Raw genomic sequence first — 16200 nt, 5'->3', positions numbered from 1 at the left:
TCCCAGAGTAAAGCTAGGAAGCTGAATTCAGCTCTAGGCAGAGCCAGCTGTGAGCCTCTCACGTGTTCCTCCTTTGCTCAGCTTTTGCAAGACAATTTTTTTTTTTATTATTATTGTTTTTCAACCCCAACAAATTTTCTTGGCTAGAGGAAGCATCTGCGGAGAGGCAGGGCTGGGTTACTGCAGGTCATTGGCCGTACATGGACCCTGGGAGGAGAACATTATTTGAATAATTTCAAGCCTGTGCAACTTTCTGCTCAGTCTTCAACCGAGAGGGCAAAAAGGGCAGAAGGGTTGACACTGTGAAGGAGAAGCAGATGAAGGGATGGTATGAGGCAGATCCTGTGGACAACCCTGGAAAAGTGCAGCAAGTGCAATGATCGGAGTACAGCTGTCGGTTATTGTGTCCTGTGGGCTGAGAAGCCTCATAGTTGTTGTGACCCCCTTTAAAGATAAATCCGCGAGAAGTGCTGGTAGTTACGGTGATCTGTGACCCACCGGAGGCTTTTACCCTTTGCAGGGGTGTTACAGAACTGAGGAGAGACGCACCCTGAGGACAAGGAGACAGCAGCTGGAGCTTCAGAGATCCACTCTGTTCTGGCTTATGGGAAGGATTCAGTAAAGAGACACAAAAGGGAGCTGCCCCCTGGCTGTCTTCAGTTTCATACACTTTCTTCATTCAAATGTCTGCTCCTGGAGCTACTGGCAGCTGCTGCAGCTAAAGGATTGTAGGTTACAGGCCTATAACACAGTGCTGTGGTCAATCACTGCTAAAGGGGTGGAGGTCACAGACCTTTAGGACAGTGCCCTACTGAGTCAGTGCTGGAAAGCAGAAGCTGTCAAACCTATCAGACATTACTCTATGACTGTATCTGGAGAGGCTGAAGGTGACTGCTGCTCCCAGGACCTGTGACTTCAAGTTTTCTGGGGTCTTCAGGATATCCCAAGTCAGTTTTCCATGAGGAGCAGGTGAGAAGAAATTCCTTTATTTTGAGGAAGAAGCAGAGAGAGAACTGAGGACGTGAAGAGGAGCTACCTGGGATCAGGTGATAAGGATGCCAGGGAGGAGCTCCCGAAGCCAGATGATGGAAGAGTCTGGCAGTGCCTGGGATAACATGCTGGAGGAAGAGCAGGAAACCTTATTCTGCTACTTGGCGAGACTATACTATTCATCCCAAACATGGGACACACAGAACAGCCCAGAGCAAGAGGAAATTCCTGCTGTAAGTTGAAAATAAAGAACCTGATTGCTTTTCTTATACTTAGAAAGAGAAATTTATTATATATCATATGAGGGATACATTTTCAAAGACTTAGGGGTGTAGTTATCAATGTGGGTTACCCTTCAGGCATGTTATTTTACCATTAACTCTGCTTTTTTAGCACAGGTCGCATTTTATGCAATGAGACCTAGTTACTAATGCTGGGCTACCAGTAAAATAATGCATCTTAATGGAAGCCCACATTGATAACTTGCCCCCCCCCCAACCAACCAATGTGTAAACTAAGGAGTCAGGTAAATAAAATTGCCCTTACGCTCATAAGTAGATTGTTAGCCATATAAAAATAGGCATTTAACTTCATAATGCACAGATACATTTGGTGGGGTGTTCTGGTGGGAGTGGGGTTGTGGGAAGGTGAGTTATAAACTTACGCATCCTGCACAAAATCAGCATGGGGTTTGCTTAAGATTTGTTTAGTTAATAATGCGTGTTAACTGAATGTATAAAACCTCTGTGGTAACAGAAAGAAGTCAACCTTGCCACTTCCACAGGTTGATGGTCATCACTGCACCGTTAACAGTACAACCACTAATGTGGAATTTAGTTAATTATACCCTGGAGGTGTTATTAATTGTTCCGCATTATCTACAATGTTAACAGTTAACACGTGCTAATAACACTCCACATTAAATGCAAGGTGTACTCCCATCTGTTCCCACCATGGGTGTTTAGCACATTAACCCCTTCATTCTATAATAGGTCACCTAAATTTAAGAAACTGACATTTCCGCACATAGGTGTACTCGACACATACATGCATAAACAAGAGTAGTGCACCTAAGCACTATTTTATAATTGCACGCTAAAATAGCATAGTGCACAATTGTTTGAGGGCTCTTCATAGGGGAGGGGCATAGCCAGGGCATAGGTGGGGCTGACATTTACTCGCACAGTGTACAGAATACTGCAAGTTACATGTGTGAATTTCACATTAAGACCTAACAGTTATGCAAGCCATAGAGCTGTAATAAATGTGTGTGCATTTCTTTAGGACACATGTCCCTACCTGCATTATTAGGGTGCATAAATGATGACACTCTGTTATAGAATTTGCCTCCTGTGTGTGGAACTCCACATTAGCAGCACACATTAAAACCTATGTTGAACGTGTTGCACTATTTAGTAAATAGGTGACATCGCTAGACTGTACACCCTCGCCCCAGTTTTTAAAGGTATTTATCAGGCTAGTGCTGTAGGCTAGTGCTGCTGAATGTACTTGACTACTAAAGTCTACTCTACCATGAATGAACTTTAACACAATATCACTCTATCTCTAATTCCGAATATGAACCCTTTATACTTGTTTCCTTAATCTACTATGCCAATCATGATCTCTAATGTAATACCACTTGTATCTCTCACTCCGGAAATGGCGATCGCCATGACGGAACAATGTAAGCCACATTGAGCCTGCAGATAGGTGGGAAAATGTGGGATACAAATGCAACAAATAAATAAATAAATATCATTACAGACACCCTCAGCATTGTTCGGATAGTGCCAGGGCGGTATTTAATTCCACCTTTGGCTCATACCTTTTTCAGTTGCTGCTCAAGGCGAGTTACATTTAAGTGCAGTAGGTGCTGTATGTGAGCGGAGTGAAGGTGGACAAGGACATTGTCCGGAGAGTGGTACTAATCAGACTACTGTCTGGATAACTTTAGGGGAGCAGAAAATGCTATCCTAAAGTTATCCAGATAGCAGTCTCAAAGTTTTCGGTATTTAGATAGTGATGACAGTTGCGCTGTATCCGTATATCCAATGCCGGCCACAAGCTGCAGCCGATGTTTAAAAATAGCACCAGCTATGGGATTTAAATATTGATCCCCCTAGATTTCAGCAAGAAAATTTGCATGCATATGCTGTTTGAAAATTGGTTATTTCCTGTGTAATTAAAATCACACGCATAACTTTGCAGTTAGGAACACGACTGAGAATGCATCTCACATGTCCATTATGGGGGAGATTCTATATATGGTGCCTAAAAAATTGGCGATGAAATCAGTGCCAACTAAGTGTATTCTATAATCGGTCCCTAGATTTAGACGCCAGTTATAGAATGTGCTTAGTTCACATTTCAGTACCTAAATCTACATTTATCCATTTACACAAACGAAAACTTGGTGTAAATCCCTGAACGTAGATTTAGGTTTACCAGGCCACATAACAATGTGTGTAAATTTCGGAATGCCCACAAAGCACCCATTTCCCCACCCATAACCATGCCCTTTTTTACCTGCACACGTTAGAAGTTTGGAGCACTTTGTTACAGAATACGCTTAGTGAGTTGTGCACCTAAATTCTAATCAGTGCCAATTAGTGCTCATTAGCTTGTTAAGCTTCTTAAGTTGTGCGCATTGTTATAGAATCTGCGCCAATTTCTGCATGGATCTCTAGGCACACTGTATAGAATCTGGGGGTATATGGCCATTGTTGAGAGTCACTTTCAGGGGCATTTTCGAAAGAGAAGCGCCCATCTTCCGACACAAATCGGGAGATGGGCGTCCTTCTCTAAGGGTCGCCCAAATCGGCATAATCGAAAGCCAATTTTGGGCGCCCTCAACTACAGTCCGTCACCAAAGTTCACGGGGGCGTGTCGGAGGCGTAGCGAAGGTGGGACTGGGACGTGCTTAAGAGATGGACGTCCTCGGCCGATAATGGAAAAAAGAAGGGCGTCCCTGATGAGTATTTGGTCGACTTTACTTGGTTCATTTTTTTTCATGACCAAGCCTCAAAAAGGTGCCCAAACTAACCAGATGACAACTGGAGGGAATTGGGGATGACCTCCCCTTACTCCCCTAGTGGTCACCAACCCCCTCCCACCCTAAAAAAATTTTTTTTTAATGTTTTGCCAGCCTCTATGCCAGCCTCAGATGTCATACCCAGCTCCATGACAGTAGTATGCAGGTCCCTGGAGCAGTTTTAGTGGGTGCAGTGCACTTCAGCCAGGCGGACCCAGGCCTACCCCCCCCCCCCCCCCACCTGTTACACTTGTGGTGGTAACTGGGAGTCCTTCAAAACCCACCTGAAACCCACTGTACCCACATGTAGGTGCCCCCCTTCACCCCTTAGGACTATGGTAGTGGTGTACAGTTGTGGGAAGTGGGTTTTGGGGGGGGGGGGTTGGGGAACTCAGCACTGAAGGTAAGGGAGCTATGCACCTGGGAGCAATTTGTGAAGTCCACTGCAGTGCCCCCTAGGGTGCCCGGTTGGTGTCCTGGCATGTAAGGGGGACCAGTGCACTACGAATGCTGGCTCCTCCCACGACCAAATGCCTTGGATTTGGTCGTTTTTGAGATAGGCATCCTCGGTTTCCATTATCGCCGAAAACCGGGGACGGCCATCTCAACATTTAGGTCGACCATCTCTAAGGTCGACCTAAATGTTTAGATTTGGGCGTCCCCGACCGTATTATTGAAACGAAAGATAACCGCCCATCTTGTTTCGATAATAGCGGTTTCCCTGCCCCTTCACGGGGCCGCCCTGCAGGGATGCCCTCAGGAAAACTTAGGCGCCCTGTTCGATTATGCCCCTCTTTGCCATTTCAGTTACTTATACCCTTAGGTAAAAGTTCAAATGTTCAGTAAGTATCCTAAGTGGTAACATACAGGCATACATTTCAGCAAAATTGCATAGTTTGTGTTTTGAGGTTGGGTTGTTGTGCAGATAGGACTAATTATATATTTCTGGCATCTGAAAAATCAGTGCCAAAATTATTTCTGCCTAGGCGTATTCTGTAAACCATGCCTAGATTTAGGTGTGGTTTATAGAATTACATCTAGTGGGTTTATAGAATACGCCTAGTAGCCATGCATTCTCCTAACTCTAGGTGTGTCCATTAATGCTATGTAAAACTTGGTGTAAATACCAGCGCCTAAGTTAGGCATGGAGCAGGTATATTCTCCAACCCTGCGCATAGGTTTTCAGAATGCCCACAACCCGCCCATTCCACGCATATGGCCACACTCCCTTTTGGCAGCGCACATTAGAATTTACGTGCACTACTTTATAGAATACGCCTAGCAAGTTGTGTTATGTCAATTCTAATTAATGCCAATTAGAGTCAGCAATTGCTTGTTAGGTGGCAATTATCAGTACTTATGGGCTTGTTAAGTAATTAAGTTGTGTGCGCAAGTCCAGAATATGACCAGATTTGCATGCAAAATTTCAGTCACTCTATATAGAATCCAGGGGATAATGTGTAATATGTGTACTTTGAGTCTTTCCCTCTGATATTCAAAAGCATTTAATTGGCCAGGATCAGCACCTAGCTGGTTAAATGCCTCATAATCTGCTATCCGGCAATATTCAGCGGAGGATAGCTGGCTGTTTCCCACTGAATATCTCTAGATAGCTGTTAGTGGATAGCCCGTTATATCGCCTGATATAATTGGCTAACCACCGATTTTCAGCTCCACTTTAGCGGCTATATTTGGCCATGTGACATTCAGAAGGGCACCCGAATATATGCTTAACATGATTGAACTATCCTCAAGAAATGCCAGCCCAGAAAACAGAAACTACCTAAGCATCACAAATCTCCTCCATTTCAGAAAAGAATGAAAATCTACCTCTTAAAAAAATTCTACAGCTAATCACAAAGATATCATTGCCTTCCTTTCAAATCTACCTCTTTAAAAACTACATGAATAAATATCACCAAAACTCTACAATTGAACACAAAAGCTACCACTACCTTTTCCTCTTTAATTCTGTCTCTTCAAGAACTCTATGAATAACCACATGAACTACAGATGCCCTCTCCACACTGCACAACACTATTGCAACCCCACCAAAATGTAAATTGTAAGCCACTTTGAACCGAAACTTGTTTTTGGATAATAGTGGGATACAAGAATGCATAAATAAATATGTAGAATATCTTTGGCTGGTTTGAATATAACCGGCTAAGTCTGAATATCGACCTAGCCGGTTATGTTAAAACTGGCCTAAAATTAACCAAATATTCAATGCTGGTCACAGGAAACAGCCCGGCATTGAATATCTGGGTTTAGTGCTGACCGCGGGAGTTAGCCGGGCTAACTCCTGCGGTCTGAATATCAACCCTGTTGTGTCATTTCAAATAATTAGGGGTGAATTTAATGCTAGTGGCAACCTTTGCAAGCAGGAGGAGCAGCACACTCCATGGCTGGTGGCAGGGTGATAGGAGTATCCTTCTGGAACACTATGAGTAATGACGCCCCTTTAAAGCTGCCACTATGCCCCTGAAAGAGCAGCACACAGGCTGCACACCCCTAAAGTCATCCCTGCAAAAGAGAGTATAAAGTGACAAGTCATGGCATTCTGTTCTGACCAAGCTATATCTTCCCCCCCCCCACCCCCCCGGTACGTCTCTCTTTACTATAGTTATAAGTTGAAATAAAACATAGGAAAGAAAATAAGATGATGCCTTTTATTTTTTTGATTATCTTTCGAAGGTAACCCTTCTTCAGGTCAGAAGAAGGGTTACCTTCAAAAGCTAAAGTCCAATAAAAAGGTATCGCCTGTCTCACTTCTGCAAGCCAGTGGACCTTAGTGACAGCAGTGAGCACAGGGTCTGACACTAGCAGTAATAGATTTAGAGCCCCCGCCCCACCACCACCTTCCAGAGCCCTGATATTTTCAGCTTCTGGTGGGGGGGGGGGGGGGGAGGGGGCACTCTGGCACATCCACCACAGGTCCTGCACTCCTTTAAGGTCAGCCCTGCCTGTATTGGTATAGCAAAGGAATTTTGATAGGGTTCTAGTGATCCTGTGCTTGACGAGAATTGTGCCTGGCCTGAGGGCGGTTGAACACTTTTGGCCTGATTCACAGGCCTCCAGTATTTGCTATACAGAAGAGATTCACATGCCCCAAAATGTTGAACTGTTCCTCTCAATCCCATCTTTGCCTGGGATAGTCCCTGGGAAGGTAGGTTTGAATTGGACCCTTTGTTTTATGATTTAGATTCCCTAAATGAAAAGCGGTTCTCATTCTGCTGTTTTTGACTGAAAAAAAAAAAAAGACAAAGACCTATAGAGAAAAAGCTAAGAAAACAATCAGTCAGTGTAAGACTGGTCTAAAGAAAAGGAGTTTCAAAAAATCTAACAAAATTACAGATTTGTTGCATACCTGCACCATACCCCTATACTCTGTTTTTAAATATGTCTCATTCTCCTTTTTATGAGTATAGAATGGAATATAATTATTCAATTAAACCAAAAATTGAATTATGATAGGTTGGGGGGGGGGGGTCTTTGTCGGAGGCTCCAGGGAGGGGGTAGGGAGGGAAAGGCTAATACCTAATGAGGGTAATTCTATAACACGGAACCTGCTATAGGCATTGGTTATGGCACCTATTTAAGCCTATTCTGTAATAAAAAGTAGGCGCCTACGTTCCGTTATAGAATACTAGTGCAAATGGCCTAAAACGCACATATGTTAAGGCAATATCACATACACCAGCCATGTGACTGGTGTAAATGTTTCCTCCTAGGTGTTTCCATGTTCATATGTAAATGATAGAACTATATAATTTATGTGCTGTCTATGCACTCTGCGCGCAGTTCACTGGCAAAGCATACACTATCAATGGCACATATTATTCCAGTAGTCCATATTCCACATGGTGTCTGGAAAAAATGTGACCCCTTACGTAGTTTCAAAATACTTTGCAATTGTTGAAACATTTAGTATGACTGTCTGTGGTTCAGACTTCTACGGTCTATGCCCTAAAATGGCAAGGACAAATCATGATCAGGTATACCTATGAAGTATCACATCATACCTTATGTAATGAGTTTATCTTGTTGGGCAGACTGGATGGACCGTACATGTCTTTATCTCCATCATCTACATTTTCAAAGCACTTAGACACACAAAGAGGCATATTTTCAAAGCACTTAGCCTCCCAAAGTTCCATAGAAACCTATGGAACTTAGCCTCCCAAACTGCTTTGAAAATATGCCTCAAAGTACCATAGCACATATGATACTTTGAGGCATATTTTCAAAGCACTTTGGGAGGCTAAGTTCCATAGGTTTCTATGGAACTTTGGGAGGCTAAGTGCTTTGAAAATGAGCCTCCTTTGAAAATACATTAGTATAATGGGGGGGGGGGGGGGTTCTTAGTTAATTCATAATTTGTATTCAATCCCTCCAATATTCAGCCGGTGGCGGTCAGCCTTTTTAAAAATGCTGATCATCGCCAGATAAATTATTCGCTGATGTTCAGTGCTGGGCTATGTCCAGGCACCAACACTGAATATCGGGGGATAATTTTGGGCGGACTGGGAGCTGGAACTTATGCAGGCCTGGCCAATATTCAGCCGAGACCCACATAAGAGTTACGCGGCCTGGCTGAATATTGGGCTGGGACCCACATAATTTTTTAAAGTTCTCTGGAGCCCTCTCCTGCTCCCCTGACAGTGACCCTTCCTTCCCTCTCCCCCTCCCCAAGCCCACACCCCCCCCCCCTTCTAACCGTCCAGGTAGATTCTCTCCAAGGATATGCCTGTGTTTCTGCCCCTTACTTGCAAAGACAGGAAGAAGGAGGGGAGATGGAAAAACTATGGGCTACCCCTACAGCTATCACTCCTATGCTGGTATCCTATAGCAATGATCCAAGAAACAGGAGGAGCTGAAGCCAGTGACAGTGACTGGAATGCCCTTCTTTCCTGGTTGAGGGGCTCCCGGTTCTGTCCCATCAACCCCCAGATATAAACTTACATAATGACTCAAATGAAAGAAATTATCAGTTATACGAGAGGTCTGTGGGAACCTCTGCTGTAGGGACTGTTAATGGGATAGACTGGAACTGAAGGAGCTCTTAAGAAAGTAATTCTGTAAGGAGCCATCTAATGTTAGATGGCAAGTATTATATAAAAGCTTGTTATGAGTCAACTAGGAATTCCGTCTTTTTCTTCTTACCTCCAAAGTTATGGAATGCTGTCCCACCAATAATTCACGCAGACTCTTCATTTTGTAAATTTAAAAATCTACTTAAAACTCATTATTTTGAATTAACTTATGACACAGCTTAAGTTTGTGCAGTCGGTGTGTTTTGGATTGCCTGGAAGATTAGATGGCTGTTGGGCTCATTTTCGAAAGAGAAGGGGGCCCATCTTTTGACACAAATCGGGAGATGGGTGTCCTTCTCCCAGGGTCACCCAAATCGGCTTAATTGAAAGCCAATTTTGGGCACCCTCAACTGCTTTCCGTCGTGGGGACGACCAAAGTTCCCGGGGGGGGGGGGTGTCAGAAGCGTAGCGAAGGCGGGACTGGGGCGAGCTTAACACATAGTCCTCCTCTGCTGATAATGGAAAAAAGAAGGGCGTCCCTGACGAACACTTGGCCGACTTTACTTGGTCCTTTCTTTTTTTACGACCAAGCCACAAAAATATGCCCTAAATGACCAGATGACCACCGGAGGGAATCGGGGATGACCTCCCCCTACTCCCCTAGTGGTCACTAACCCCCTCCAACCCTAAAAAAAAATTTTTTTAAATATTTTTTCCAGCCTCTATGCCAGCCTCAAATATCATACCCAGCTCCATGACAGCAGTATGCAGGTCCCTGGAGCAGTTTTAGTGGTACTGCAGTTCACTTCAGGCAGGCGGACTCAGGACCATCCCCCCCCCCCCACCTGTTAAACTTGTGGTAAATGTGAGACCTCTAAAACCCACCACAAACCCACTGTACCCACATCTAGGTGCCCCCCTTCATCCCTAAGGGCTATGGTAGTGGTGTACAGTTGTGGAGAGTGGGTTTTGGGGGGCTCAGCACACAAAGTAAGGGAGCTATGTACCTGGGAGCTTTTTCTGAAGTCCACTGCAGTGCCCCCTAGGGTGCCGGTTGGTGTCCTGGCATGTCAGGGAGACCAGTGCACTACGAATGCTGGCTCCTCCGATGACCAAAGGGCTTGGATTTGGTCGTTTCTGAGATGGGCGTCCTCAGTTTCCATTATTGCCAAAAATCAGGGACGACCATCTCTAAGGTCAACCTAAATGTGGAGATTTGGGCGTCCTTGACCGTATTATTGAAACGGAAGATGGCCGACCATCTTTTTTACGATAATATGGGTTTCCCCTCGCGGGGAAGTCTTGCGAGGACACCCTCAGGAAAACTTGGGCACCCCGTTTGATTATGCCCCTCTTTGCCTGTCTTGCTCTGTTTCTTTGGTTTATTTTGTTTTAATGTGATTGGTATGAAGTGTGTCCTTTCCTATCAGTTTTTATGACTTTCTTTTCTTCTTGATTTTAACTAGACTATTGTAAACCAGTCTGACCTGAATACCAGAAAGGGTGGTATAGCAAATTTGTTCAATAAACATACATATTCATTTCTGTGCATATGTGAACACATATGTAAATAACTATAATCTGGCAATCTTCAATAATGTATACTTTACAGGTGGGTGTTCACATGGATGGAGCCTGGGGAAGTATGGGTGGAGCTTCTCTCACCAGTCTAGGTGTGAGCATTTACAATAAATGCAAAAACGTATATATAGGCTACTTTCCTTAATAGAATAGGTTCCCAGTAGGTGCCTTCTAGGTACTTAATATAGATGTCTTTTATAGAATTGTCATAAGTACATAAGTAATGCCACACTGGGAAAAGACCAAGGGTCCATCAAGCCCAGCATCCTGTCCACGACAGCGGCCAATCCAGGCCAAGGGCACCTGGCAAGCTTCCCAAACGTACAAACATTCTATACATGTTATTCCTGGAATTGTGGATTTTTCCCAAGTCCATTTAGTAGTGGTTTATGGACTTGTCCTTTAGGAAACCATCTAACCCCTTTTTAAACTCTGCCAAGCTAACCGCCTTCACCACGTTCTCCGGCAACGAATTCCAGAGTTTAATTATGCATTGGGTGAAGAAACATTTTCTCTGATTTGTTTTAAATTTACTACACTGTAGTTTCATCTCATGTCCCCTAGTCCTAGTATTTTTGGAAAGCGTGAACAGATGCTTCACATCCACCTGTTCCACTCCACTCATTATTTTATATACCTCTATCATGTCTCCCCTCAGCCGCCTCTTCTCTAAGTTGTATAGCCCTAGCCTCCTTAGTCTTTCTTCATAGGGAAGTCGTCCCATCCCAGCTATCATTTTAGTCACCCTTCGCTGCACCTTTTCCAATTCTACTATATCTTTCTTGAGATGCGGCAACCAGAATTGTCCTCAATTTGTTTTCCCAGAGCCAGTACCCCTCTTCCTCATTCCCCGCTATTCACTATCCTGCTTCCTGCAGTACAAGATGCTGATCACCCATTATCATTATTCTTCAGTTTTGACTAATATGTGAGTTCTTACACCCCCCCCCCCCCCCCAAAATTTTCAAAACAATTTCAGTGCCTTTTATCAAGCTAGGAACAGCACCTGTCTTGTTAAAAGGCACTTAACCAACTATCCGGCAATATTCAGCGAGGGATAGCCAATTATTCCCGCTGAATATTCCCGGTTAGTGCCTAGCAGATAACCGGCTACATTGTGTGATATAGCCAGTTATCTCCGAATATTTGATTCATATCCGGCTATTGTAAGTGGCTGCGTCTGGCTGCTTAAATAGCTGGTATATTTTTAGCCAGTTTAAAGTTAACCAGCTATCTTTGAATATCGACTTGGCCAGTTAACTTTAAACTGGTTAAAAATAAACCTGATATTCAGTGCAGGTCACCAGAAACAGCCCAGCATTGAATATCTGGGCTGACCGCCGACGGAGGGAGTTAGCCGGGCTCCCTCCCGCAGTCTAAATATTGACTCTTTAATTCCTTCCTAGTCTTTCTTGTAAAATGCAGCCCTTTGTCTATCTCTCCTATCCCACAAACATATCCAAATAGATATACTTTCTCATGTAAACTTGGATGTTGTCCTTTCAGGTTCTAAGTCCGACGTACAAGCAGCGAAATGAAGATTTTCGAAAGCTCTTCAAACAGCTCCCGGATTGTGAGCGTCTCATTGTAGGTAAGTTCAAACAGCTCCCGGATTGTGAGCGTCTCATTGTAGGTAAGAAAACAGTGAATTTTGGGTTCTGCAGGCCGGAACACAACCCTGTCTCCTACTCCCTGAGGGCAGTGTGCTTACTCTGGGAATCCTGGAGGATTGGAAGGTGGGAAGCAGTGGGAGGGGTATTTATCCTAAGCTGTTTGTTGTCCCTTACACATCCCAATAAGTATCCTCAAATTGTTTATTTCTGCTGTTACTGCATGAGGGCAAGATAGATACATACTACAAGATTGTTTTCAACTAGTGTATTTTATTGTAAAATGACTAAGACAAGACATTCGGAAAAATTGTAAATCAGCAGTATCTCAGCTGAGGACTTCTCTCCTACAGTCAAGCCACGTACCACCTGTTTGCTTGTATAGCGATCAGCATTAGAATTAATTTGCAGCATGTGAGAATTTCCTGATATCACAGTCTATTGCCTTCTCCTCTCCTGTACATTTGCAGATTATTCCTGTGCCCTTCAAAGAGACATTCTCTTGCAAGGACGACTCTACCTCTCTGAAAACTGGATCTGTTTCTACAGCAACATCTTCCGTTGGGAAACTCTGGTGAGTGTTCTTTGGGTTTCCTTACCATCTCTATGCTAGTGGAGCAGAACCTCGGAGGCAACTCCAGAGTTTCAGTGCATGGGTGACAATGGTGCTACAGCAAGAGGACTTTAGATTTCTTAGATACCGGGGAACATGTTGGGGAAAGGGGGAGCCTATTTTGATGGGATGGGCTTCATCTTTAATCAGAGTGGAACCGAGCAACTAGGGTTAAAAATGAAGAAGGAGCTGGAACAACTTTTAAATGAGAACTTGGAGGAGGGCCAACAGTCGGTCAAGAGCACATGAGCATACTGTTAAATCAAGGAAGTTAGAATAACCTGATAGTGAAGTCATAATTAAAGCTGAAATAGCTCAAGGGGGCTCAAAATTATCTGATTCAGGTACAAATAATGAGCAAGTGGTTAATAGGATCAAGTCATAGATTCAGTTTTCTGTATATGAATGCCATTATTCTTGGAGTGGAGGAGTAGCTCAGTGGTTAGTGCAGCAGACTTTGATCCTGCTAACCTGGGTTTGATTCCCACTGCAGCTCCTTGTGACTTTGGGCATGTCACTTAACCCTCCATTGCCCCAGATACAAAAAACTTAGATTGTGAGCCCTCCAAGGACAGAAAAAGTACCTGCATGTAATATGTACAGCACCTCAAATGTCATCTGGTAAGACTGGACAGGAAAATCACTGTCCTAAAGTTAATCAAGTAACTTTATGTGGTAACTATAGGCCATTATATTCAGCACCACCTGCATAACTGGATAATAAGTTTATGAATATCTGATTTTAGTTAACTGGATATACTGCAGCTGAATATTGGCCCTTATTTGCCAGATTCTATATATCGTATCTTAATTTCTGCATGGAAATCGAAGCATATTCTATAATACTGCACATAACTTAATTGGTTAACTAGCTAATCAGTGCTGTCAATTGCATGTTAACAAGCAATTATCAGCACTAATTGGCATTAATATTTATGCACAAAACTCAGGCGTATTCTGTAATGTGGAGTGCGTAAATTCTAAGTAACATAGTTGAAAAGGGGGCATGGCCATGGGCGGGGCATGGGTGTTTCTAAAATCTATGCACATTGTTATAGAATACACCCACTCTGCACCTAATGTAAGTAACATAGTTGAAAAGGGGGCATGGCCATGGGCGGGGCATGGGTGTTTCTAAAATCTATGCACATTGTTATAGAATACACCCACTCTGCACCTAATGTAGGTGTCGGAATTTACGCCAAGTAAAACGAGGCGTAAATGTCCGCAACTAAATTTGGTGGCGTGGAGAGGTGCTAGGCGTATTCTATATACTGCATGTAAATGTAAGTGAATTCTATAAAATATAGTCATACTTTAGAGAATACGCCTAGGCATATTTTTTTTTCCGGGCAGAATTTTCAGGCGCAGAATCTAACCCTATATGTTTTGCTGTACTGCATGTTCTGATAGAGCAGATATTTTTCCTGTTCTAATGCTTTTCTTTTTTGGTTTGGATTCTCTTCGGTGGGGCTCTGACCTTTTAGCTCACAGTTCGTTTAAAGGACATCTGTTCTATGACGAAGGAGAAAACGGCCCGGCTGATTCCCAATGCCATTCAAGTATGCACTGACACTGAGAAGGTATGTGGCCATGACCTATGCAGCATGTCATCCTAAGCTTTTCTCTTTGGTGTCCATTAGGGTGCAATTATAGAACTGGGCTCCTAAATTTACATGCCACTTGAGCACATAAATGTACAGAATGCTGCTCCTTTTGTGGGTAAGTGTACATTTAAGTGCATAACTGGCAGCAGAACACCTAAGTACTATTCTGTAAATGCCGCCAAGAAATCGGCACTGAAAAAGTTAAGTTTCCTTTATAGAATAGTGGCTAAGCGCATAAACGGCGCCTAAGTTAGGCACCGATTGGGTCTATTCTGTAACAAATTCTGGGAACGCCCTCCCCTAGAATGTTCCTGGCCATGCCCCCTTGAATTTACGCACTATAGGATTTCCGCGCACATTGATATAGAATATGATGTGCGCATAAATCCCAATTAAAGGCATTTAATGCCAACAATTGGTTATTAGCAGCCAATTATTGGCGCTGATTGGCTTATTAATCAATTAATTTGCATGCACAAATTGTCAATGTGCACTGATTTCCACGAGCAAATTTAGAGCCCTGTTTACTAAGCCATGCTGTAGGCGTGCTAGAATTTTTAGCGTGCACTAATGTTAGAGACATCCATAGGAATATATGAGTGTCTCTAGCATTAGTGCATTCTCATTTTTAGCACATGCTATAAATGTTAGTAAGCCTTAGTAAACAAGTCCCTTAGTCCCCACATATAGAACCCAGAGGATCATGTGTAAATGCAAGGGGGGGGGGGGGTTCACATGGGTGGGGTTATGCATGCAACTTACAAAATACAGTAGGTTACACACTCCCTTGCTGCATTTGGCTGCCCATAGTTAGACCAGATCTATGGCTGGTGCAACTTTCAGCACCTAAATATAAGGCTTTCCGAGTAGCTTTACCTGACTACCTTTCCTGTCCCATAATTCCTTATTCTCCAGCAAGAGTTCTCCGCTCCATTAATGATCATCGTCTAATCCTTCCAAGTCCCAAATTTGCATATTTAGAATCAACTAGGCATTGCGCATTTTTCTTTCTTTCACCTTATGTCTGGAACAATCTTCCCCTGTCCCTCTGTAGCAATCTCTCCTTTCCAAACTTTAAATCTGAACCTAAGACTTGGCTTTTTATGCATGCTTTCGGAGTACCAGACAGTTAGAGTTCACCAACCACTCCTTTCTCCTTTTGTTCCCCTTCCTACTATATAAAGTTTTTATTTCCTCTCCCCCTAGTTCCCTTTCTCCACCTGTCTTCCCTCTGTCTCTTTCAGTGTGATTGAATTTACTTTCCTATCGAAAGTGGAGTTCCTTTCCTTTTTCTTTAAATTTTTGTAGTATGTACACTGCTCTGCCCTGCATAGTCAGAACGGTATAGTAAGCACTATTAAACTAAAAACTAAAACTAAGGCTTGTTGATACTGGGTTACTCTAGTATTCTATAATGGAATGTGAGTACCTAGATACTATTATAGAGAAGATTCCCATAGTAAGGCATTGGAATGTCTACAAGGAGGCACCCACTACTTATATTATTACCCAATAAAGGATCAAATCTGTAAAGTGTGCCAGAACTTAGGTACCAAAATGCAATATGCTGAATTCAAATTCTATGATGGAATCTGTAGTTACCGTGCCTGGTAATTCCTGTATGCTGTATTCCTGGGTGTCGAGAAAGGGTCTCCAAAGGGAAGGAGGCAGTTAGGGCTTAAAGCCTCTATTTTTTTGGTTGTGGGGGGCTGAAGAGAAGGCTGAGTCA

At 43.3% G+C, this 16200-nt stretch overlaps 1 protein-coding gene across 4 annotated transcripts in view; it reads left to right on the top strand.

Moving 5' to 3' along the window:
* Positions 1-16200, top strand: part of GRAMD1B (GRAM domain containing 1B) — a 348426-nt gene that overhangs the window by 308799 nt on the left and 23427 nt on the right. For 3 of the 4 annotated variants that reach the window (XM_030221469.1, XM_030221470.1, XM_030221471.1), the window contains 3 exons: positions 12148-12232; positions 12722-12825; positions 14352-14447. In XM_030221469.1, the coding sequence (XP_030077329.1) occupies positions 12148-12232; positions 12722-12825; positions 14352-14447 (285 nt within the window). Of the gene's footprint in view, positions 1-143; positions 1224-12147; positions 12233-12721; positions 12826-14351; positions 14448-16200 lie in introns of those variants that run through there. The other variant, XM_030221472.1, reaches the window with a different exon arrangement.

This window comes from Microcaecilia unicolor, chromosome 12 (genome assembly GCF_901765095.1).
Source record: "Microcaecilia unicolor chromosome 12, aMicUni1.1, whole genome shotgun sequence".
Lineage (NCBI taxonomy): Eukaryota > Metazoa > Chordata > Amphibia > Gymnophiona > Siphonopidae > Microcaecilia > Microcaecilia unicolor.
The sequence above is the reverse complement of the archived record's forward strand: the minus strand, read 5'-3'. Positions and strand labels throughout refer to the sequence as shown.